The following is a 24938-nucleotide window of genomic DNA, read 5'->3' on the forward strand; positions in this document are numbered from 1 at the left end:
AAAACAGGTGGTGAGCTAGTTTTGGCCGTGGGCTGTAGTTTCCCCATCTATGGCCTAGTAAATGAACTTGATGACTTCATTTACGATTCTGAGTGATGGTAGCCCACACTTCTTTTTCCCACCATGTAGCTTCTGTGCTCCCCACGCCACTTCTTATCCCCCACACACAGCCTCCTCTCTCAGGCCCGGTGCCTTCATTCATGCTTCCTCACCCGGACTGCCCTTCCTGAGCCTCTTCTGCCTATTGAAGTGATACCCCTCAAGATCCTCTGAGGTGCCACCTCTTCTGTGAAACCCAGTTCCAGAAGGTCAGAGCTAAACCCTCTTGCGTCTCTGCGTCTTTTCCTTTGTAGGCACAGATTTCATCCTCTGTATGCTGGTTGCATGCATGTCCAACTGCCTCAAGAGCTGTGAGCCTGCCGGGTGGAGACATTGCCCCTTCACAGGCCCCCAGCACCCTGCAAAGTACAATAATGGCAGGTAGTACTCTGTTGAGATGGTGTTGGAAGCATTGTATATTTATCCTTACCTGTGAAGACATTATTTATCCTTACCTGTGAAGACGTTATTATCTCCATTTTACATACGAAGAATCAGAGATACAGAGAGATTAAGTAAGTTGCCCAAGATCACACAGCTAGTAAATGGCAGAACTGGAAGCCAAACAAGGTCATTGAACTGCAGAGCCTGGACTGTGACCACGGTAGAGTATGTAACAGGGACTCAGCAAAGAGTGGCGCTACCGAAGAAGGCTGCCATACCTCACCATGCAAGTTTGGCCTACCTGCGAGTGGCATTTAAATTTGGCTCACTGGATTTTGAAATATCACTGATTGGTTCTGGCTCCCTGCCTGATGGTCGATTTAGCTGTCCGAATAAGAAACTCCCTGTCCTGGGAGCCTGTCCTCTTTTTGTTTCTAATATGCAGTCGGAGTGTTTGGTATTTGTTTTATAGGGATTTTGCCCCTCAGTAAGGTCCCTGATCATTTTGCTGAGAATTGGCTTTGAAATCCTGCAACGAGACCTAATGGGATCGCATTTTCAAAGAGAGCTGGGCATATTAGGAGAAACAAACAGAAAGAGGGTCATTCTGGTGTTGGAATTTATGAGCCTCCCTATCTAAAAGTTTAAATTTCAACTTTCCTTTAATCTTTGGGTTTATGGTGAGTTTTTAATAGGTTGTTCTTTATCTTCAGAACTTGATATGCCTCCCTCTTCCACTAAGAAAGATAACTAGACAGCTTGTCCCCACCCCGTTAAGCCTTGGGGTACACCTAAACCATGAGGAGTATGAATCATGCCCTACCCGTTAGCAACACTGTGATCACAAAACATCCAGCAGCCCTACAATAGCTGTTTCCTGTCTAGAGCCACTTACCCCACAAGCAACCACAGCGAGTGACAGGTTATATGTGTGAGCACTGAGTTTCCGGAAGTGATGTGGGAACAAACAGGTGTCAGCCCTCCTTGCAAGGACCTCATGGCAGACTTTTTGGTGGCCCTGTCCTTCTGACAGACACATGGTAGATGTGTATTAGCAGTGATAACAAGAGAGACATAAAACTCTTCGGCCCTTTTCTCTGCGGTTTAGAAGCCAGGTTTATCTATAAAAGCTACACCACACTTACGTTTGTAGGTAGGCACCTTTGCTAAGACGAGAAGGTCCCCAGGCATGTTCTTTACCTGTTTCTAATTCACCCCAGCGGGAACCACAACCTGCTGCTTTGCTCACTGCCGTGTGATCGTCTCATTACCTCTACCCCTATTCGCCATTGTCTGTTCGCTTCCGTCCCTGGTCCCCACTCCCAGCCATCTTAACAGTTATCATGTTAGGCAATTATTTTTACATCTTGCAGCAAGCCAGACAGTACAGCATCAGATTATCCTCTCCTTTTACTTTTCTGTTTAATGAGACAGCTGCTTTTCCTAGCAGAGCCACCACCAGTACCAGCTCAAAATAGTATGTGGGGTTTGGGGGTTTTTGTGTTTTGGTTTTTGACTTTTTCTTGAAGAAAAAAAAAAATCATGCAAAATCCATTCCTTATACATCCCAGTTCTTTATACATTCGTGGTTTCCTTGTCTGAATTTCAGACTTGTAGCTCCTTTCTCCCAGTGTTTTTGGGTTTTTGTTTTTCAGAGAGGGCCTCTGAAAATCCACGGCAAAGAGACCAGTTTGTTTAATTTAAATATACTGCAGCAAAATGAAGGTAATTGTCCACACAGGCCATCTGCTACCTGGCAGGTATCCATGAGTCAGAGAGACAGAAATGGAGACTAAAGTGTCTCCTTCTGTTACCGCGTTAACAGCTTAGCTCAGAGCTTTAGTTGGGGTGTGTGTAGAGGGGGCGTTTCCAGCTATCAATGCTCCATAGAGGGCACTAACTCTCGAAATCAGGCTTTTGGCTACAAGCTTCTTTGGGTTTGATTAACTGACTATAATGTGCACCAAGGAGATAAAGAAAAAAAAAATTCATACCTGTTCTGTGAAGAAAAAGAAAGGAAGGCAGTATCGTTTATGGAGCCCCTACTGCGTGTCAGGCACCATGCTGGGGATGCCTCAACATGGCCCAGGACAGTGCATATTATTTTCCTGTTAACAACAGAGCCTTTCTGCCTTGTGGCCGCTCTCTCTGCCACAGCATGTGAGTCTCTATCTCTGCTCAGTTGCCAGCTGTGGGGAAAGATCACAGTGTCCTCAGGTCACCTTCTCTGGCGTTCTCTGTACCTGTTTTGGCTCCAGTGTTAGATTTGTGTTCTAGACAAGAAACCAAGTCATAATCGTATTTCTCACATTTCTCGGTCTTACTGGAAATTGACTGTCCCATCGAAATTATTGGAAATTAACTGTCCTATTGAAAATCACGGTGAGCTTCAATAGTGAGAAGTCTTGACTGATCCGTGTTCCTCTGGCTCAGAATCGTGCTATGATCTCAATGTGCCTTGGTTTCTCCCAGCAGTTTGAGGCAGTTAGAAGACCCAGCCACCAGTCTGAGACTTTCTACTCATTTATTTGTGACCTCTGTAGACCTCAGTCTCCTCAAATATAAAATGAATGCTGGACTAAAACAGGCAATTTTCCTGGGGTCATAAACCCTCTGAAGTTACAAGCACAGTTTCTGAGTGATTTTCTTGGACCGTGATACATAGCTTTCTCAGGTTCTCAGAGCTTTTGCTGATTCAGAAGGGAAGAGCCAGCAGACTGGAGAGCTTCTCAAATTATAAAATTTCTCGAGCTCTATAGTTCCAGCAGAATTGTTTCCAACTACAAGGGACCTCTGTGTTCAGAGAGCCTGAGTTACAGGGCGTTTACTGTGTTTAGTTATTGGTTAAACACGTGACTGGCCTGTGCTGTGTTCAGGCCTTTGTTGTAGGTTGTATTACAACAAGCCCAACTGTCTTTGCATCAGGAAACCTTAAAACACCGAGGAGCATGTTGCAAAGCTTCCCTGCTTCCCCAGGCTAACTGCCCCTCTCCTGACAGCTGAAACCCAGAGGCACGGGATGGCTTTGTACCCTCAGGTGTCGGCTCATTTCCATCCCTGGAGACACCAGACTAGCTCCTTCACCTTGGCCGACTTCTGTGTGATTCTCAGCTTCCCCATAATCTCAGGATCCTGATTGTGATGCTCCCCCCCTACCTCCTCCCGTACCACTCATTCTAGATTGGTTTGCATTGAGCCTAGCGCTTAGCAGTCTCCATGGGGAGGGGCTGCCTCTCTGAACATAAAACCCGTCTGTGCTTTTGAGAAGGTACATTTGCACAACCCAGTGTTCCAGCTTGAGTTTTAGTGTGTTGGTCTGGCCCAGACCTGTCAAGAGGGCAGAGAATGAACAAACCCACCTGGGTTCATAGGCGATTGTCAGCATGCTCAGAATGTTGCTCAGTGCTGCGGGCACTGTCTCGAACTGTATGTGCTTCATGCAGTCCAGTTTGGACATTGAAGGAGGCAGTGCAGTTCAGTGGGAGGGGCACGGCTTAGATGTCAGGGGACCCGGATCATTAGGAGGACCTTATTCCAGACTCTGTCTTTCTTGAGCTAGCCCCATCTTCTCTATCTCTGCACAAGCTTCGTTGGCAGCGTCTCTGGTGTCCACTCATGGGAAAGGTAAGTTAGATGTAGACCCTGAGATGGCTGCTGAGACCCTCAGAGCGGCTCCTTCACTGATGGTATGGTTATGACTGCAGCAAAGCCACGATTCCTTGGTGCTCCTGAGATGTCACTTGGCGAAAGTCATAGAATCATAGCATTTTATATCTGAAAAATACTTCAGAAATCATCTAGTTGATGCTGCTCAGTTTATAAATGAGAAGACTGAGCCTCAGAAAAATTTTAAATGCATGTGCTGCAGTCAAAAGAAAAACCCAGGTCCCCCGACTTCTAAGCCTCGCCCCTCCCGCTGCGCCGTGCTCCCTCCTGCGGTGCTCGCCCTAGGATGGTAGTGAGAGCCGGGTTCTGTCTCGGAGCCCACAGCTCCCCCTCTTCTGAGTCACTGAATTCACAACAGAGAATTGTCTCCAGGTCCTGTAATTATCGACAAAGTAGAGGTTGAGACTTTTAGCATCAGAACAAACTAATATGCTCAGGGACTTAGGCATAAACGCAGATCAGAAAAGTTTTTCTTGATTATATAGCCCTGCCTCCCTCCCCTCATCCACGGTCCTCTTTCCTGGGGCGTTTGGCCTCTCATGAGAGCCTCTGAGTCTGGCTTCTTATATCTCAAAATTCTCTCTTCCTCTCCCTCTCAATCAGATATCCTTCAGATGGGACTGATCTAATACTGTATAAAGAAAAAAAAAAAAAAAAACCAGCCTTAGCATATGAGTTACCTGTTGCTGCATAACAACTATACCCTAGGGGCTTAGAAGAACAAATATTAATTACCGCACAGCTTCTCTGGGCCAGGAATCCAGGCGCTGTTTAGCCAGGTCCTCAAAAGCTGAGTGTCAGGGTCTCTCGCAAGACTTGTCACCTCAAGGCTCAAGTTGCATGGTTGTTGGCAGAATTTCTTGTGGATCATTGGACCAAAGGCCTCTCTTCAGTGCTGCCTCGTGGCTGGAGGCCTCAGTTCCTTGCCACGTGGGCCTTTCCACAGGGCAGCTCACAAAGTAACAGCTGGCTTCATCAGAGTGAGCAAGCAGGAGAGAGCAAGAGAGCATGCTGGCAGGACAGAAGTCACAGTCTTTTTTAACCTTATCTCAGGCATGACATCCTGTTTGCCCGATTCATTAGAAGCAGTCACTACACCCAGCCCGCATTCAACGGGAGGAGACTACACAAGAGTGTGACTACAGGGCAGGAGGGTCACTGGAGGCCATCTCAGAGGTCAGCCCACTACATTTAGTTCTCTAGTTAAAGTGTTTCACATACAGCTTTATTGATGACTGATGGAGTTAGTACTCCCTAGAGATTATTTGCCCGCTCTGGCTGCACTTCTCACTTTCGATTACAGAAGGAAAAGGATCAGAGACTTGATACACCTCGTTGTCATTTAACAAATATTTATTAAGCATCTACATGTGCTAAGTGCAAAGGAAAGGAAGATAAAATTTGAGAGGCGAGATTAATGCTGTACAGGGTCCTGTGGGAGCATCTCGGGAAGACCTAATCTGATCCTAGAGGAGGTGACAATGAAGCAGACATCTAGAGCACCAGTAAGAGCTAGTCAGACGTCACGGAGGGAAGCAGCGCTCCTGGCAGAGAGAACAGCAGGGGGAGGCCTGAGGGCAAGAGAATGCAGTCCTTCAATAGACCGGAAGAACTGTTGCCAGTCCTTTGGCTTTTTCTGTCTAAACCACCCGGTAGCAGAGTCAGTTGGCATCCCTTGCACCAAGACCGACCTGTCTGTAGGCCTTCCCAAACCCTCACTCCTAGGCCTGTCTAAAGTGTGTGCCTATCAATTGGCTGTGACTTGGGCCTCTGCCAGGACCTTTGGCATTTACTGACCTACCGGGATGCCAAAATGTTATATGCTCTGCTGGAACCAGAATTCACGCAGGGCTCCCGACAGCTCCCTCCTGGCATCGTTTTATTTCAGCATGATCCTAAAACCAGGGGCTGGAGTATGACACCCGTGGGGACAGTGACGCCTTCCCAGTGGTCTTAGCGCTTCTCTTTCTACTGCTCTGAAAAAGACAGTGTTTGGCGTCTGGGTTTTATCTTCCTCAGAAAGCACGTCCTGAGCAACAGTCCCAGGAAGGGGTCCTGATTATTTTCAAGCTAATGGTGGGCAGTAGGTCTCATTTCCTGGTCCTAGAGTTGTAGCCACATGTGGTTGGTTGTCCACCTCTGTCCATTTCTCTTGCCTCACCCCCCATCATCATCTTCTTATTAAAATATTTGCAAAGGTCCAGTTTTATGTTCTTAAAAAACAACCTGTTTGTTCATCTTGGGTCTTGCCATCCTTGACATTCAATGCTCAGGCAGTGCTACCTGGCCCACATCTCACTGGGGGAGATTTATGGAGTACTTGCTATATGACTAATGTCGAATTGGCCCTCTGGGATGACAGATAATTGTCATGCAGTAAAGTGAGTTTGATTTTCACAGGCACATACTTACATAGGGAAAAAAAAATTTTTTTTCTTAACTGGGCATAGTTTCCCTCTTGAGTGCTCATTGTCTGAGCTGGATGGACACTTACTCTGGGCACTTCCAGGCAAACTCTGAAGCCAGTCCCTTCAGAGGTTCTGATCGCTCTTCCTGCATCCAAGATTGGTACTGTGCTTTGGGGACTTATTCTGGGTGCTGTGGCATCAGTGGAGGAGTGTCCACAGCTCCAGGAGGGGTGACCTGCGCTGAGGCCATCATGTCCTTTGCTTGTGGGCAGGCCTGATTCTTGCAGGTAGCATTCCCTGCTCCGCGGCTGAGGCATCTGGATTCATAGGCTCCCCCAGCATCCCAGGTCCTCACGTGATGATCTCATTGAGGTTCTGACTCCTCCGTAATTGAGATCAACTTGAGGCTCTTTGTCTTTCATGATATCAGCCTATAGGAAAACCAGCAGCTGCTGGCATGCATGGGCTCCTTCCTTGAGGCTGCCCAGGCAACCCAGGCAACGACCTTTATTCTGATCCCCTCAGCGTCCACCACTTAGGTGACCTCCTGCAGCCCGAACCGTGCTGGCTCACAGGATTCCCGTGCAAAGCCAGGCCTCTGCACAGGACTGACTGACTTGCCTTTTCTACAGGTTCTCTCACTTCTCTCCCAGCGTCCTCATCTAATTTGGATTGGGGCCGAAACATCTAGATCTGGCTGTTGATAAGCACTTTCGAAATGAGAATGAATTTTATGCTTTATTATTTCTCCCTCTCCCATAAAAATGGCCAAAAAGCAGGGGGCGATGGTAATTATAGGATAAGCAGTGGAGGTAGTTCCCCAAAATACGAGTAATATGTGATAATGTTATCTAGCCAAAACAGGATTCCCGATGTGTTTATACACTAGTTGAGAAGAAAAGATATATACCCTGAAAAAATGAATCGTAATAAATGTTTTATAACCACCGACAAAAATAGAATATTTTACAAGATAGAACAGGTTTAATTGTCAATAGAAAATTATTATAAAAGTTAAGCAGTAGTAAAAATAGCCAGAAAAGATTTCATAGTATTCCATGATTTGACTAAGCCATGTTTTATTAGCATTTTATTTTATTTTATTATTAATTTCAAGTATATAGTACATTAGTTAGACATCTCTACAGTTTATGAAACTATCTCCGATTACTCTTTCTCTCCTCTGACTCTCCACCTGGCCATTACATTAATGCTGACTGCATTTCCTGTGCCATGCTCTCCATCCCCGTGACCATCTATCAGCTACTAATTTGTATTTCTTTAACCCTTCACCCCATTCTCCCAGCCCCCCAAACCTCTCCTCTCTGACTCTCACCAGATTGTCCTCTATATTTGTAAGTCTGTTTTTGATTAGTTTGTTCTTTTTGTTCCTTAGATTCTGTGTGTAAGTGAAATCATATGGTATTTATCTTTCTCTGTCTGACTTATTTCACTCAGCATAATAACCTCTAGGTCCATCCATGTCACTGCAAATGGTAGGATTTCATTTTTTACGGAGTAATATTCCATTGTATATATGAACCATAACTTCTTTATCTAATCATCTGTTGATGGGCATTTAGTTTCCTTCTGTATCTTGGCTTTTGTGAATAGTATGGCCATGAACATAGAGGTGCATAGATCTTTACGAATTATTTTGGTTTCCTTTGGATAAATACCCGGAAGTGCAATTGCTGGGTCAAAAGATAGATCTATGTTAATTTTTTGAGAACCTTCAGACTGTTTTCCATAGCGGTGGTACTAGTTTGCAATTCCACCAACAGTATGAGAGTTCTCCTTTCTCCACATCCTCGCCAACACTTGTTTTTTGATTTCTTGATCAAATAAATCATGTCCATGCTCAGAATCAAATAAAACCACATAAAGGTAAGAGTATGAGGAATGGTGTTTGGTGCTGCCAATTTAAAAAAATGCAAATCATTTTACTACCTGGAAGTGACATGGAAAACTGTTTGATTCTGACAGGTGTGAGGTGATATCTTATTGTGGTTTTAATTTTCATTTCTCTCATAATTAGTGACCTTGAGCATCTTTTCATATGTCTATTGGCCATCTGTATTTCCTCTTTGGAGAAATATCTGTTCAGGTCTTCTGCCCATTTTTAAATTGGATTGTTTGTGTTTTGTTGTTGAGTTGTATGAATTCTTTACATATTTTGAGTATTGACCCTTTATCAAATTTATCATAAGCGAGTATCTTCTCCCATTCAGTAGATTGTCTTTTCATTTTGTCGATGGGTTCCTTTACTGTGCAAAAACTTTTTAGTTTGATGTAGTCCCATTTGCTTACTTTTTCTTTTGTTTCCCTTGCCCGAGGAGATATATCTGAAAAGAAATTACTAGTGTCAATATCAGAGAGTTTACTGCCAATGTTTTGTTCTAGAAGTTTTATATTTAAGTCTTACATTTAAGTCTGTAATCGATTTTGAGTCTGTTCTTGTATATGGTGTAAGAAGGTGGTCCGGTTTCATTTTTCTGCGTGTATCTGTCCAATTTTCCCGACATCATTTATTGAAGAGACTGTCTTTACCCCATTGTTAATTCTTGTGTCCTTTGTCATATATTAAATGAGCGTATAGACATGGATTTATTTCTGGGCTCTCTATTCTGTTCCATCGATCAATGTATCTCTTTTTGTGCTAGTACCATCCTGTTCACCATGCTATATTACAAAGTACTATAGCTTTGTAATATAGTTTGATATCAGGTAGTGTGATACCTCCAACTTTGTTCTTCTTTCTCCAGATTGCTGTGGCTATTCAGGATCTTTTATGGTTACATATAAATTTTAGGATTATTTGTTCTAGTTCTCTGAAAAATGCCACTGATATTTTGATAAGGATTGCATTGAATCTATAGATTGCTTTGGGTAGTATGGCCATTTTAATGATGTTGATTCTTCCTTCTCATGAGCACGGTATATGCTTCCATTAATTTGTACCTTCTTTAATTTCTTTTTTCAATGACTTATAGTTTTCTGAGAACAGGTCTTTTACCTCTTTGGTTAATTTGATTCCTAGGTATTTTATTGTTTTTGATGCAATCGTAAATGATATTGTTTTCTTAATTTCTCTTTCCGAAAATTCATCATTGGTATATAATGGATAAACCACATTTTGTTAATCCATTTACCAGTCAGTGGACTTTTGGGTTATTTCCACTTTTGACCTATTAAACTATTACTAATACACATCTGTGTGCAAGTATTGGGTGGATATGTTTTCATTTCTCTTGGGCACATACTCAGGAGTAAAATTGCTGGATCATATGGTAAGTTTATGTTTAACATCTTAAGAAACTACCAAACTGTTTTCCAAAGTAGTTGTGCCATTTTACAGTCCCATCAGCAATGTATAAAGGTTTCAGCTTTCCCATATCCTTGTTAGTCTTTTTGACTGTAGCTATTTCAGTTGGTAAGTGGTATCTCATTGTGATTTCAGTTTTCATTTTCCTAATAACTACTCATATTGAGTATTTTTCATATGGATTATTAGCCCATTTGTACATCTTCTTTTGTGAAATGTACATTCAATCTTTGTTTTATAATTGGGTTGTTTGTCTTATAATCCAGTTTTAAGAGTTCTCTATATGTTCTGGACACAAGGTTTTTTTTTTTTTTTTTTTTTAGTTTTTGTGTTTTATTTCAGCTTTGTGTAATTGACATATAAAGCTATAAGATACTTAAAGTGTACATTGTGGTGATTTGATATACATATGCATGATGAAAGGATTCCTCCATCTAGCTGATTAATAAATTCATCACCTCACAAATATATCCTCTGCGTGTGTGTATAAGAACATATAAGTTCTAGTCTCAGCAAATTTCAACTATATAATACAGTGTTATCAACTACAGTCACCATGTTATACATTAGATCTTAGACCTTATTTATCTTCTGGATGAAAGTTTGTACCCTTTTACCAACCTCTCCCTAATTCCCTCTCCCCCAGCCCCTTTTTCTATGAGTTTGACTTCTTTTAGAGTCCACGTACAAATGATACCATATAGTATTTTTCTTTTTATGTCTGGCGTATTTCACTTAGCATAATGTACTCAAGGTCCATCTATGTTATCACAAACAGCAAGATTTCCTTATTGCTCGTGGCTAAATAATATTCCATCGTACACATACACCACATCTTTATCCATTCATCCATTGATATACACTTAAGTGGTTTCTGTATTTCAACTATTGTGTGTAATGCTGCAACAAACTTGGGAGTACAGATATCTGTTCAAGATCCTGTTTTCATTTTCTTTGCATATCTACCCAGAAGCGAGGTTGCTGGATTATGTGGTAGTTTCATTTTTAATTTTTTAAGGAACCTTCATAATGTTTTCCACAGTGGCTGCACCAATTTGCATTCCTACCAATAGTGCACAAGGGTTCCCTCTTCTCCACATCCTTGCCAACACTTGTTGGCTCTTGTCTTTTTGATGATAACCATCCTAACAAGTGTAAGGTGATATCTCATTGTGGTTTTGATTTGTATTTCCTCGACAATTCATGATGTTGAACACCTTTTCATATATCTGTTGGCCATTTGTATGTCTTCTTTTGAAAAATGTCTGTTCACTTCCTCTACCCAGTTTTTAATCTCATCGTTTGTTATTTTGGTATTGAGTTGCATGAGTTCTTTATTTATTTTGCGTATTAACTCCTTATCACATATACGACATGCAAATATTTTCACTCATTTGGTAGGTTGCCTTTTCATTTGTTGATAGTTTCTTTTGCTGTGCAGAGCGTTTTCGTTTGATGGAGTCCCACTTGTTTATTTTTGCTTTTGTTACCTTTGCTTTTGGTGTCAAATCCAAAAAACAATCTTTGCAAAGACCCACAAGTTGCTTATCAGATATAATTTGCAAATATTTCTCCCAGTCTATGGCTTATCTTTATTTTTCTTAGTGGTATCTTTTTTATAATAGTTTTATTGAGATATACTTTGCATACCATACCGTTCACCCTTTTAAAGTGTACAATTCAGTGGTTTTAAATTTATTCAGAGTTGTGCAGCCATCACCACAATCAATTTCAGAACATTTTATCACCCAAAAAGAACCCTACACTTGTTAGCACACAGTTCTTATTCCTCCCAAGTCTCCCAGCCCCAGACAACCACTAATCTACTTTCTGTCTCTATAGATTTGCCTATTCTGTACATTTCATATGAATGTAATCAAATAATATATGGTTTTGTAACTGGCTTCTTTTACTTAGCATATTTTCAAGATTTGTCCACGTTGTAGATGCATCGGTACTTCATTCCTTTTTATCGCTGACTCATATTTCATTGTAAGAATATACCATGTTTTATTTCAATCATTCATCAGTTGATGGGTATTTTGATCATTTCCACTTTTTGGCTATTGTATATAACGCCGCTATGAACACTTGTGTACAAATTTTTGTGAAGGCATAAGTTTTCATTTCTCTCGGGTATATACACATAGGAGTAGAATTTCTGGGTCATATGGTACTCAGTGTTTAACCTTTTGAGAAACTGCCAGACTGTTTTCCAAAGCAGCTGTACCATTTTAGATTCCTATCAGCAGATTACAAGGGTTCTAATTTCTCCACATCCTTGTCAACACTTGTTATCATTTGTCTTTTTTATTATAGTCATCCTAATGAGTGTGAAATGGTATCTCATTGTGGTTTTAATTTGCTTCTCCCTGATGGCTAATGATGTTGAGCATCTTTTCATATGCTTATTGGACACTCGTATATCTTTGGAGAATATCTACTCAGATCTTTTGCCCACTTTTAAATTAGGTTACTTGTTCTCTTATTATTGAGCGTAGAGTTCTTTATATAATCTAGATACAAATCCCTTATCGCAGTGGTCCCAACCCTTTTGGCACCAGGGACCGGTGCTCCTATGAGAATCTAATGCCTGATGATCTGAGGTGGAGCTGAGGCGGTGATGCTAGCGCTGGGGAGCGGCTACAAATACAGGTGAAGCTTTGCTGGCTCGACCCACTGCTCACCTCCTGCTTTGCAGCCATGTTCCTAACAGGCCACAGACCAGTACCGGTCTGCAGCCCGTGGGTTAGGGTCCCCTGCCTTATCAGATATATGGTTTGTAAAATTTTCTTTCATTCTGTGACTTGTCCTTTACTTTATTAAAGGTGTCCTTGGAAAAAAGTTTTTAATTTTGATGAAGTTCTATTTATCTATTTTTTCTTTTGTAGCTGTGCTTTTTGTCATATCTAAAAAGTCATTGCCTAATCTTTTTTTTCTAAGAGTTTTATAGTTTTCTTATGCTTAACATGATCCATTTTTGAGTTAGTTTTTCTGTATAATGTGAGATAAGGGTCTAAATTCATATTATTTGAATCACAGAAAGACCTCAAAAAAGTATGCTAAGTGATGAAAGCAAATTACAAAATGATATGTGTGGTATGATACTATTCATGCAGAATTTAAAAGCATGAAATATCATATATTATTCATAGTTTCATATGTATACATAGGTTCAGTATTTCACAGCAGAATCTTTGATAATGTAATCTCTGAAGGGATAATGCGAGGGAACTGAATTGGTGGCAAAAGGGGTCTTCAGATTTATCTAATCAGGGTGTGTAGCTCAAGGGTAGAGCATTTGACTACAGATTTATCTGCATTGTTTTGAGGCTGAAATAAATTTGATACAGTATTAACATTATCAATTTGACTGGTATATTACATTATACTTTTTTACTTTCTGTATTTTTTTTTAATATCTCAAGTTAAAACATATCCAAACACACATACATCAAAGTAGGGACAATGGAGAACAATCTGCAGACCGTTTCTGTTTAGTCCAGCGCCCACACTGGTTGCAGCATCGAGGTGAGGCTTTGTGCATAAAGCCTGGTAGCCTGTTCGGGCAGATTCTACTTGTATGTGGGTTTTCTGAGCTAGATCCAAAAAAAGATAATGATCTTCATTTGCACTCATTTGCACACTCTGGCTTATATGTTCCCAGTTTTGCTTCCACAGAAAATTCCAGTCTATCTTCCATGCTTTGAGGGGCAGCAGAGCCTAAATCTCAGTGAGCTCCCTTTAGCTAGAGTTTTAAACTTTATCCCATTGCTCCAAGATTTCTCCAAAACTGCACCAGAGCTTTCATAAGTGAAGTTTAGTTCCAATAAACGTGTGTCCATTCTTACCTAGTCCCCACAGGATGGCCCACGAAAGAGCTCGCTGTGTGTGTTTGACACGTGCAGTGTGACAGGCCAGATGACTCAGTTCCCAGGAAGCAGCCTACCTGCCTCTGAGCTCCTGACACACAAACTCAGGCACATGTTCTGTGTGCTCTGGGAACTGCAGAAGGGCAGAGTATGCATCATTGCCCTCGAAGTGGGAGGGTTAGCCCAGCATCTCCCACCGACGAGCTGTATAGCGTGACACAAAGCTCTTACTCATTCATCCTTGTTTTTCTCCTATAAAATAGATACCAAAATATATATCCTTTCTACTCACAAGGTATCGTGAGGATCAAATGAGATAATGTCCATGACTGTGTTTGCAAAGAAAAATGAAAGGTGCTTGTGTATTATTTCCCGACTGTGTGACCCCAACCCCTCTCAGATCCCCAACTCAGCTACGCTGCTTAGTCTATCCACCTGAAAGGCTCCCCACCCCTGTGCTCTGCTTCCCTCCCACTTTTAGTCCATTCTTATGATGTTCTGTCTCCCTCCTCCCCTTTTGGCCTCTCTCCCTCTCTCTTTCTTTTTACTTTTTCTTCCTCTCTCTAGTCCCGGAGGGAGCCTGACTCCTTCCTTTCAAACGTGATCACGCAGTGCAGTGCACCGCTGAACTGAAGCCCTGTCAGCTGACTCAGATTGACTCAGACAACGGACTTTCCCCCTTCAAAGAGGTAAGATACCTGAGATAACGTATTTTATCCCTTCGATTCTCCCAGGCTCAGGCCACAGGATCGCCACATACATCGCCCACTCACGGAGGTGGCCACCCAATGCCCATGCCCGTCCGCTCAACATCTGCTGGCTCCACACCCACCCACTGCCCGCAGGACTCACTGAGCGGAGTCGGCGGAGACATGCAGGAGGCCTTTGCACAAGGTGAGTTCTGGGAACAGAGTATGATGGAGAGCTGAAGGGGTTCGGAAACACAGACGAGATTCTCACTGAGGTTTTTCCCATTTCTTGTCTTCTGTGTGCTTAGCTTTAAATTCTCAGATTTTTATCTATGGTATAAATAAGTCAGATGCTGGCCTGTTCTCCTTGGATGGTCTGTCTGGTCTCCAACAGGAGGTCTGTAGATTTAGTATGCGTGCGAACAACAGGCCTCGTGGGCTTCTGTGCTCTTTTTACCGGGTTGTGAGAAGTGCCTTGTCCTTTGGGCTTTGCTTCCTCCAGAGGAATTGAATGGATTAATTCCCCCAAAGTATGTGCTTGCCCTGGAAGGCCTCCCCAAGGAATAGAACCCCAGCCAGGCCTCTGAGAGAGAGAGGATGGGGCAATCTAAGGGAAGAGGGCAGGGCCTTCGCTAGTGAGGGCACTTGCAAGAGAAGGAAGAGTAGAACTCCAAATAGGACCTTGCTGAAGGCACACTCAGCATGCAATTGCCACAGTCACCTAGGGAGCTAGCGACCAGCAATGAAGACGAGGTGGCTAAGGAAGGATCGTTGGGGTGGAGACAAAAAGCAGGGAGGGGGAAGCGCTGGAGAGCGAAGGCCCGCCTGAGGCCGAGGAGCTCCTTGGATCGGTGTTTGCTCTGGGACCAGCTCTTTTGATTGGGGCTAAGAAGCATGGAGTTGACAGGGCCCGGCTCTTCCAGGAGAAAAGAAGAGGGAGGAGAACAACGGACTTGGGTACCTCATGCTCCCGATGTGCCTGGGAGCAGGTCGAGCTGCTGTGGCCCCGTCTCCCCTTCGGTATTCCACCCCACGTCCAAGGGCCTGGCAGACGGAGTCATTTACTCTGCTCTCTCTCCTCCACGCCCACCCACCTGGCATCGCCATCTGCTCTGACTCTCCTCAGGTACGAGGAGAAACCTCCGCAATGACCTGCTGGTGGCTGCCGACTCCATCACCAACACCATGTCATCCCTGGTGAAGGAGCTCCACTCAGGTGAAGCCCAGAGCTCCCGCCCGGCCTCATGCCTCCCCTTCAGTCCGCACGCCCAGCTCGCGTCCTCGGGGTGACACGTCCGCCCGGAGCACGCCCCGCCTCGTTTCCCCACGCGGCCTTTTTGCCTTCTAGGAACGCGCCGGATGTCTTCCCACGGAGGGGCTCTCTGCCACGCACGATCTCAGAGATGATAACACATTTAGGTTTCTCTTACGAGTACACCCTGGAGAGCAGACAGTTCAGAAGTTAAAGAAGCTCCCGTCTCTAAGTACAGGGAGGCCCCTTCCTCACTTAATGTGTCTCCCGTCCGTGCTCTGTCCGCAGCTGCCCTTTCCCTAGGCCTGACCGTCCACCTCATTCCGAAGCTTCCCTGGACGACTGGAGCCGAATCGGCCACAAAAACTCCTGGACTTTCTCCCAGCTGCCTTTCTGCTCTCTCCTACTGGATTCGGTTTTGAAACCCTAGTCTCTCCTTCTGTCCATGACTAGGCTCTGATTTCACGTGAAGTTCATGACCCGCCTCCGTGGCTTCCTTCCTTCCTTCCTTATATTCAGCCTCATGTCTGTCTTCTTTCTCAGTCTCTCCCTCACTTAGATTTCATCGATTTTCCAGAGACCTTTACCTCATGGCCTTTTCCTCCTTACATAAAACCCAGGAAAGAGAGAGAGGGAAAAAGGGCCATTCCCATATCATCATGTCCTTAAGAATCCCTATGACTCCATCAGTTTTGTAGCTTCCAGATGTTTGCTAATTTTTTGACAGCGGTCAGATTCCCATGTTATATATTAAACAAGTGGGTTCCCTTGCCATAGGTCACTCATGCAGATGGCCCTTTTGTTTCTTTTCACTTAATGTGGTGCTTTTAAATGCATCGAAGTAGCTTAACAAGGTTATTAAATAAAAATATAAAGCAGTTTTTCCACGCGCTGCTCAAACGCGCACACTTATTCAAACACATACGTTGAAATCGTCAGTCCACGGCTTTGCTCTCAAATCTGCCTATTTTCATTTAGAAGAGAATAAGTGTGTGGCCTAGGTTGTATTTCCAATCCAGTTAAGATGCCGATTCTCCTGTGCAGGGAACATTAATGTGACACTTTCTGTATTCTGGTACCATTTCTCAGTCCCCATCAGAAGCTCTGCCCCCATGCATACATGTGTAAACAGACGAGGTGACAGCCTTTTAGGTGAATTCACACCTGACTAGAAAGTGCCTTCCCTAATACAGCTCCTCACAGAAACCCCACATCTAGAGGGAATTTCTTAGGAGATTTAGAGTCATGGAATTAACCACACTTGTGCCTGGTGGCCACTTACTACAGTTTATGTAAAATAAGTGGCTCATGAGGTCCTCACACTGGGACGAGAGGTAACTGGACATCAGTAAACACAAAGCTTCATAAAAACTAACAGTTTAGGGGGATACTTGGCAATCTCTCACAGTAGGAATGGACGGTTTTAACAAAATTAAGTAAGATATTTGGAAGGTGCCTTAGAGATCACGTGGTTCAGTCCCCTTACTTTAGAAATCCAGCGAGTGATTATCAGAAGAGTGACTCATCTAAAGTTCTGCAGCTCGAAGAGGCAAAGCTGGTCCCAGAACTTAAGTCTTAAGCACATTAAGCCAATGCCCTTAGCATCGCCCTCATCCCCACATAGGACAAGATGTCACATCTGCAGTCCCGCCGGGGAGCCTTTCACTGATGCTCTACTCTCTCAAGCTCTGAAGTCCATAAGTCGATGTGGACTAAGTCCACACGTGGCGCAGTATCTCTATAAAATGCAGAAATAAATTCCTTTTACATGTGAGGCTGCCAGTCTCTCAGTGAAGGGAAGAGCCTTACCCAACACCAGCACGTTTTCAGTCACTGTGGAAGTGGCTGATACTCAGAGTATCTTTACATATATTCTGTACTATTTATATCCCTAGCTTGCCCTTCTCATCTTTTTTGAAATATTTTTATAAATAATGGAATCAGAGTTGGATAGGATCTTAGAAGTCATTTGCTCTAGCTCACCTCTCGATATAAAAGTCCTCTGTTTGAATATTTCCATTGAGCTCATTCATGACCAGCTCTCATCATTAGGAAGTTCTTTCTTATCAGGGAGCCGAAATCTGCCTTCTGTAACCGATTTATCCTCACTCCACCCTCTAAAGTTACCCAGAGTAAGTTCAGTCCCTCCTCTTCGTGTCGCCTTTCAGGTATTGGATGGCAGACAACACGGTTCTCCCTAAGCCTGCTCCTCTTCAGGCACTGTTCGCAGTTCCCTCAGCCATCTTGAATGTAACGTGGCTTTTACTTCACCATCCTGCTCACCCACGCCAGCATGTAGCTGAGTTCCCAGGGCTCAGTCTCCATATCACAGCAGAGGACAGTGAACTGTGACCTCCCTGAGCAGGCCACTGCCAAAGCAAACTTAGGTGACATTCTTCGCCCCTACACACACACAGCCACATTGCACTGTTCAGGCATTTTAAGATTGTCGTCAGCTAAAACCTCTAGTTGTTTGTTTTTACGGAGGACAGTTAATCTAGGCATTCCCCGCCATGTACTTTTATGGTTGCTTTCTTTAACCTGAATGCAAGATATTAGCTGCATCCCTAGAGGATGTCATCACCCTAGAGAAAACAGGCATAGAGAAGAGGCAGCCACCCCCACACCAGTCACCAGGGAAGCCAGCAACAGGATAGGTGACATCAGTCTGCTCTGTTTCTAAGGGCTCAGGACTTCTGGGTAGATCCTGTTAAACAGGGTTGGGGTGCGGACCACACAGGATGCAAACTAGGTAAGCACCTGCGAGGCTTCAGCCGTGAGCCTTTAGCTAGGGTTTCATCCCAAGCCTCCTGAGTTACTCCCTTTACCCCCCTTCTATGCTTGTCCTCTGCTGAAGGGTCACGGGCCTCCTTGGACTTGTTTTCACAGCAGAGGAAGGTGCAGAGGAAGAAGAAGAGAAGATGCAGAATGGGAAAGACAGAGGTAAAGGCAGCTCAACAGGACCCCTAGTTGGAATGGGAGCCAGAGCTCTCTAGCCCCTGAAGGAAATCCCCTTCTCCCTTCTGTTTCTGCTTTCCTTCCTTCTGCCGCCTTGCCCCAAAGCTTTCAAATTCCCACAATTCCTTCTACCTACTTTTCCCAACCGACCGTCAAGTTTTTCTGTAGAGGCGATAGAGTCAGTAGATCAGCAAAGCTTTCTAATTTCTGATACGATGACAGATGCTTGGGATAGAGAAAGTAGATACAAGTAAAACAAAACATGACCCCTCGCCTCAGGGAGTTTATAACATCGTTGGGAAAGCAAGACTAAGATACGCAGACTAAATAGGCAAAAAGAAGTGGCAGGAAAAGTTAGTCATCGAACGTCGTACGATCATAAATATAAGAAAGGTTTCTGAAAAAGATGAGATTATTGTAGGCAGAATAGCCGAATGGTATTGTGGCGTCACAGAAGAATGAACGGCAATTGAGGGGTGTCAGCAAAGGACAGTGCAGGTGTACCTTGGGGATATCGCAGGTGTGGTTCCAGACCACCGCAGTAAAGCAAGAATGGCAATAAAACGAGCCGTAATCGTTTTGCTGGTGAAGGGTCGTGCCTTCAATTTGTAAAAAAAAAACACAATATCTGTGAACCAAAGTAAAGCCAAGTACAACAAAACGAGGTCTGTCTGTAATGCCTCCCAGGTTTTATTGAGTATAAACCCTCCTTAATACTTGTTATATATGAAGAGCTGTGCTAAGTGATGGCCACATACAGTCTCATTTAATCCTTAACCTTGTGAGATATGTAGTAATATTTCTATTTTACCGACAAAATAGGCTCAGAGAAATTTAGATCATGTAGCTATTCAGTGACAGATTTTGGGTTTGAACTGGGTCTTTCTGACACCAACCTTCCTGCTTTTAATCTTCATGCTTCTGTGTTACACTGAGCAGATAACAGAATTCTCTTTGAACATTTGAGAGTTAGCTCTTATTTCTGTTACATATTAATCTGTCTGTTGCTGGATTCCTTCAAAATATAAGCTCCACAAGGCAGAGATTTTGGTCTGCTTTGTTCGCGTCCTGTCCCTAGTGTCTAGAACCCTGACTGGCATGTAGTGGGATGTCCGTAAGTGAACGAATCTGATAAACAGGGCGATGCGCTAGAGAGCACTTCGTCAGGGAGAAAGATAGAGTGCCATCCCGAGGCAGCGAAGGTGTGGAAGGTCCCCGTTGACTGCTCCACGCTTAAACACCCCTCCTGTTTGCTTGCACAGCCCCAGCGGGGACGGATTCTAGACAAGGCTCAGAGCGGTTAAAGAACTTGCACAGGGAGTAAGTGGCAGAGCTTGGATTCAGCCCAGGTTTGTCTAACTCTGACACCCATGCTTTAGTCTGAGCAGACTAGTAGACTTAAGTGAAGAAAGGAAGGGTAGAAAAGAGGTCAGTACAGGCAAGAATTGTGATGGGAAAGGGGAAGCACCTTGGGATAGAGGGTCTGCAGCATGGTTTGCCAAGAGGAGCTAGTGTGGATAAGAGAGAGAGGGCCCTGGACTATGTCAGCATACCTTTGACCCAAGGAAGAATCTGGGAGAAGAGGAAAAACATCCTTCAGGAGCTAAAATCATCTAGTGAGCCAGACCAAGGCCTGAGAGAAAGTGAGGAATTGATGAGAATGACATCATTTGGCATGGATGTCAGAATGTCAGAAGTAGAGGGCAGTGGTCTTTGAAACATCTAGAAATGCCACAAAGAAATGTAGGGGAGACTGACTTTCCTGTGCTGGTGGGAGACTGGGAAGAAGGCAGGACAGGAAGGTTATAGCGAAAAGGGAGAAGAGAAGAGTTGCACAGAGATGAATTTACATTTATGTAAATACATGCTCCAAACACAAGCACACACGCGCACACACAGTCCAACCAGATCCTGGCATTCATGTGGAATGTTCTTGGCTGAAGACGTAACAGCTGCTGCTTTGGCCTCTCTTCCCGTATACCCTCCCTTCCCCAACAGCTTTTCCCATGGCCTCTCCTCAGCCTCCCTCCGCTACCCCAAAGCATACAGAGGACTCTGCCCTGCCCACCGACCTGGTCCTGGTTTAAGTCTGTGTGCAGGCCGTGTCTCACGTGTGGACTGGGTATGGTTCCCTTGCCTGGTATCCCCCGGCCTCGGGCCCTCTGTCCTTACACCTGCCAGCATCTCTCCTTTCTGTCCCTCTCGCTCTTAGAATCGCCTCATGTCTCTTTCAATGCATGTACCAGAGTTTCTGTATGTCTCGGTGAAATCTTTTTATAAGCTATTTCTGTGACTTTTAGATTAAATCATCCCTGAGGGAAAGAGTGTTAAGAGTTGGGGTGAGAAATGGATACGATTTTTTAAAAAATGTTTGACTTTCAACATTGTAAAGGTCCTAGAATATGTCTCCGAAGCTAAAATGAAGCTGTTATGTGGATATAATTCTAAAACCAAGTGTTTGTATGGATGGACCTTCTGATTCTCTGCCATGATCTAGGCTTGGGATTTTACTATAGACTGATATTGCAGTAGCTACTGTCACCTGGGCATTAGAGAGCCGTAACTATCAACCAAAAAGAGAGAGAAGATTTACTTCTTTGAGGTTGAAATCATGTTCACATAATATAAACACAACTTGGTCAGCACCCCATCAGGCAAGCATAGTCTACTCAATGCAAAAACCTTGAGAGCCAAATGGATACTTTTGCAAATGTCATGTCCGAGCTGGACTGCCCAACTGCATTCGCCTCTCAGGCCTCTCCCTGCCCTGCCTTGGCTCTCTGGCTGCATCCTGGGGAATGCTTCTCCTCTACTGGGGTACCATTCTACTTTGTATCCCCTCACCCCACCCCTCACCATCAGTGCTGAGTGCTTATAACCAGACTACAGAGATGACACATAGACAAGCAGAACTCCCCTCGTGTTACTTCAGAGCCCTAAGTTGGTCTCAGCTACGCCTCGTGTTACACCCCTGTGTTCTTCAGAATCGCTTCTTCCAGAACCTGCCATCCATGGTGTTGGGAGCTGTAATCCCGGTTTGCACACTTAAAGAACATGTGCATGGCTGGTGGACTGGTAGCGATGGCCCTCTGTGGGTGTAGACACAGGCGTTTGAGGGTCCAGGCGGTGTTCATGATTCCAGGGTGAGCAAGAGGAGGATTTAGCGCGCCCGAGCAGATGCGTCTGCAGGAAGGAATACCGCCTGTGTCGAAGTTTCATTCATTTTCACCTCATTCGTTTTCAGGACCAGATGGGCTGTGTGCCTCCCTGATGTAACTGTTCCCTAGAGTTCAGGTGGCTCTGTTTCCATTTTAGTATTAGTATTTCCTTCTCCCGAGAGGCACTTGTCTCCGTGGCTGTTTTATGTCAGTTGCAGTTGCCGATTGTAGGTAGTATGACCCTCCCCTGTTTTCATGCTGGATCAGGAAAGTCGTCCTACAGAGAGCAAGGGGAGAGGCATGTCCAGAAGCCCGTGGGTTCGGGGGTCAGGGAGGCCCCTGGGAGAAGATCCAGGGTGGTGAGTAGACACCGGCTGTGACCTCGGTGTGTTGTTTGTGTCCATGTTGCACAGGTTAGCGGAGGAGCCGGGACAGAGAGGAAGCGTGGTGAGTACAGAGCGTTCTCTGCGTTCCCCGCGGCCCCTTTCCCTTCGTAGTTAAGGCCTTTGTTTCCCTCCTCCCTTTCTTCAGTCACACCTCCCAGGCCAGAGCCATCCTAGCAGCTGGAACCCAAGTTCAGGGTTTTCTTCAAGAGCCCAACTGCACCTCTTCCCCTTGCCCAGCCCTGCCAGCGTACCCGCTGGGCCCGGGGTACAGGCCTCGACCTGTCTTGTGCTGGAGCTGGGCCTCAGGCAGGGCTTGGTGTCACCTGTGTTGGGATGCAGTTGGCAGACCAGAATCTGCTGGGTGGACAGGCTCTAGGATCAGGCCTCAGAGGTCGGCTGAGGGCCACCCACACCCTGGGGCTGCCTCTGCCTCTTTGTCCCTGTTTTCCCATGGCCAGTGTCATTTCTCTATGGGGGTGCAAACCACAGCCAGTATACCCCTGAGGTTCCGTCATCCAGAACTGTAACCTGCTGCAGTTCCTCACCACAGACACCTATTTCTGTCATGCAGGATCACACTGACCCCACAAAGCCAGCCAAGCCATTTCCCGTGGCACCTGGCCATGCTGCACCTTCTCACTTCCTAAAAAAATTAATAAAAGTACAGATCTCCCCACAGGCAAACGCCCATTGACTTTAGGAATTAGTCTTTCACATTTTTCCATCTCAGGACCTTAACTCTTACCTAGTTCCAGTTCCAAGATACTGCAGCTTCTGGGCATGCTCACTGAAAGGAAGGGATGAAAATAATTGGACAACCAATCTGTTCCAGAGAAGAGTTATTTCAAGGATAGATGCCTTTGGTGCAGCCATGAGATTTATCTTTATTTTTCAATCTTTTCTGCCCTCCCCTCCCCTACTTCTTGTGTTTCAAAGTTAGGCCAACTTCCAGGCAGAGAAGGCAGGGCTGCAGCCTCATGATCCAGAAAAGGAATTTTTCCAGACTCTTCCAAGTGGTCTATCTTGGAGCAGCCTCTGGGCCTTTCCCTGACACCCGCCCCCACCCATCCGCACCAGGGCCCTGTTCCACCTGCACCCTGGGACCTGCTGTCTCTGAGCCTGCACTGAGTCAGGGATCCTGCAGGCTATGGAGGGCAGCACCCAAGCTGCAGAAATTCTCCCTGCCCTGGAAATCAGAGCCCCCAGGGCTCAGGCAGGCTTTTACCTACACTCACTGCACATTCCGCCAAGGCTCTTCCTTACAGCAGCCCCAGGCCGCCCCAGCCAGCAAAGGAGTCAGGAGCCGACTTGCCCTTTGGGAGGCTGCCAGAAACCCTGTCCCCAGGGCACAGGAACTGGGGGACAAGGAAAGGCAGTCTGAGGCTTCTGGCCCACCCCCTCTTCATGCAGATAAGGAAACCAAAGGCCCATGACCTGACCCAAGAGCTTGATGCCAGAACTAAAATCTGGGCTGGGTCTTCTCCTAACACTGTTTCTGACCCTATTAGAAGTTAGGAGAAACTCACCAGTGGTGAGGAGTCAGATGAAAAGCATAAAAACTCAGGTGGTTCATTTTCAGAGGCGCCTTAAGGTCTGCTGTCTTCAGCACGAGGCTTTCTTCCCTCCCTCGCAGTGTTTACAGGCAAGTCTCCGACCTCTCTGCCCTTCTCAGTCAATTCTTCCCAAGAAACCAGCACATTCCAAACCTTACATTGCAAACCCAGTTTTTCTCCCTTCTCTTGAAATGTTTCCTGGCCTGGTGACCTAAGCAACGACTCCAGAGACAATGGGTGCCTCTGGAAAGAGTGTGCCTTTCCCTAAAGAGGTGTGAGTGTTGTCAGCCCTTTGCATCTCCCGAGGTGAAAGGAAGCTTCCTGACAGCCCATCCCTGCACTGTCTCGTCCCCAGCAGTTGTTAGCAGCATTTGCTCAGAGGCCTTGGGCAGTGCCTGTAACAGTGCATCTGTCCTGCACAGGCACAGGGGACGTGGAGCAAGCTGGCATCGACCTGAGGAAGGCAAAGTCCTCCCCCAGAGGCGCATTCCTGTCCATCTTTCCGCTACACACCTGGATCAGGCTTGCAAGCTGCCAGACATCACTACCAGCCAGGAAGAGGGAGCCCAGAGCCAGTGGGAAGTGGGAGGGACCACCTGATGCCCCACTGGTGGAGGGCCCACTCGCACAGTCCTGCATGAACTAGCATCTTCACCGCTCCCCTTGGGGCATGGTCTCATCTCTGCCACAGGAATCTACTGGGAGGTTGAAAAGAGAAAAGAAACAACAGAAGTCTCCTGTGTGTTTGACCTGAGGGAGTTCTTGCTGGCTTCTCGCCAGGATGTGGGGTGCTCCCCAGGGTGGGGGGTACAAGTTTCCTCCCTACCTTTGACCTTTAAAAACAAACAGGTTTTCTTTCCTCTGTGTGCAAAGACAGCTTTAGGCCTCGCTCGCTTCTACAGACATTTACGCCCTGGTCAGAGTGCTAAAAATAGCCTCCTTCCTTTCTCTCACACTGGGTTAGGCTTCCGCCCGCCCCGATGCCGATGCCGCTGAGCAGCCTAGGCGGGAAGGGGGAGCCGTGAGCTCTGCGCTGCAGCCCGGGACGGTTTTTCCAGCAGCAGCAGCAGCAGCAGCAGCAAGAGGGTCCTGTGCAGCAGAGCCAGGGGCCAGCGGCCTGGCCCAGGACCGCGGGGGGAGCAGTTCCCCGGGCGCGGTGCTCACGCAGCCTCTCTCTTGCGCGGGGTT

At 45.4% G+C, this 24938-nt stretch overlaps 1 protein-coding gene across 11 annotated transcripts in view; it reads left to right on the forward strand.

The window, feature by feature from the left end:
* The window catches only part of DTNB (dystrobrevin beta), a 165783-nt gene extending 141161 nt beyond the window's left edge, over nucleotides 1-24622 (forward strand). For 5 of the 11 annotated variants that reach the window (XM_023528530.1, XM_023528526.1, XM_023528527.1 and 2 more), the window contains 5 exons: nucleotides 14489-14648; nucleotides 15570-15659; nucleotides 18553-18638; nucleotides 22225-22258; nucleotides 24173-24622. In XM_023528530.1, the coding sequence (XP_023384298.1) occupies nucleotides 14489-14648; nucleotides 15570-15659; nucleotides 18553-18638; nucleotides 22225-22258; nucleotides 24173-24396 (594 nt within the window). In that variant the 3' untranslated portion in view covers nucleotides 24397-24622. Of the gene's footprint in view, nucleotides 1-14488; nucleotides 14649-15569; nucleotides 15660-15791; nucleotides 18268-18552; nucleotides 19318-22224; nucleotides 22259-22342; nucleotides 24129-24172 lie in introns of those variants that run through there. The other 6 variants (XM_011356540.2, XM_023528533.1, XM_011356542.2 and 3 more) reach the window with 5 other exon arrangements.
* The last annotated feature ends 316 nt before the right edge of the window (nucleotides 24623-24938 follow it).

This window comes from Pteropus vampyrus, unplaced genomic scaffold, assembly GCF_000151845.1.
Source record: "Pteropus vampyrus isolate Shadow unplaced genomic scaffold, Pvam_2.0 Scaffold28, whole genome shotgun sequence".
Lineage (NCBI taxonomy): Eukaryota > Metazoa > Chordata > Mammalia > Chiroptera > Pteropodidae > Pteropus > Pteropus vampyrus.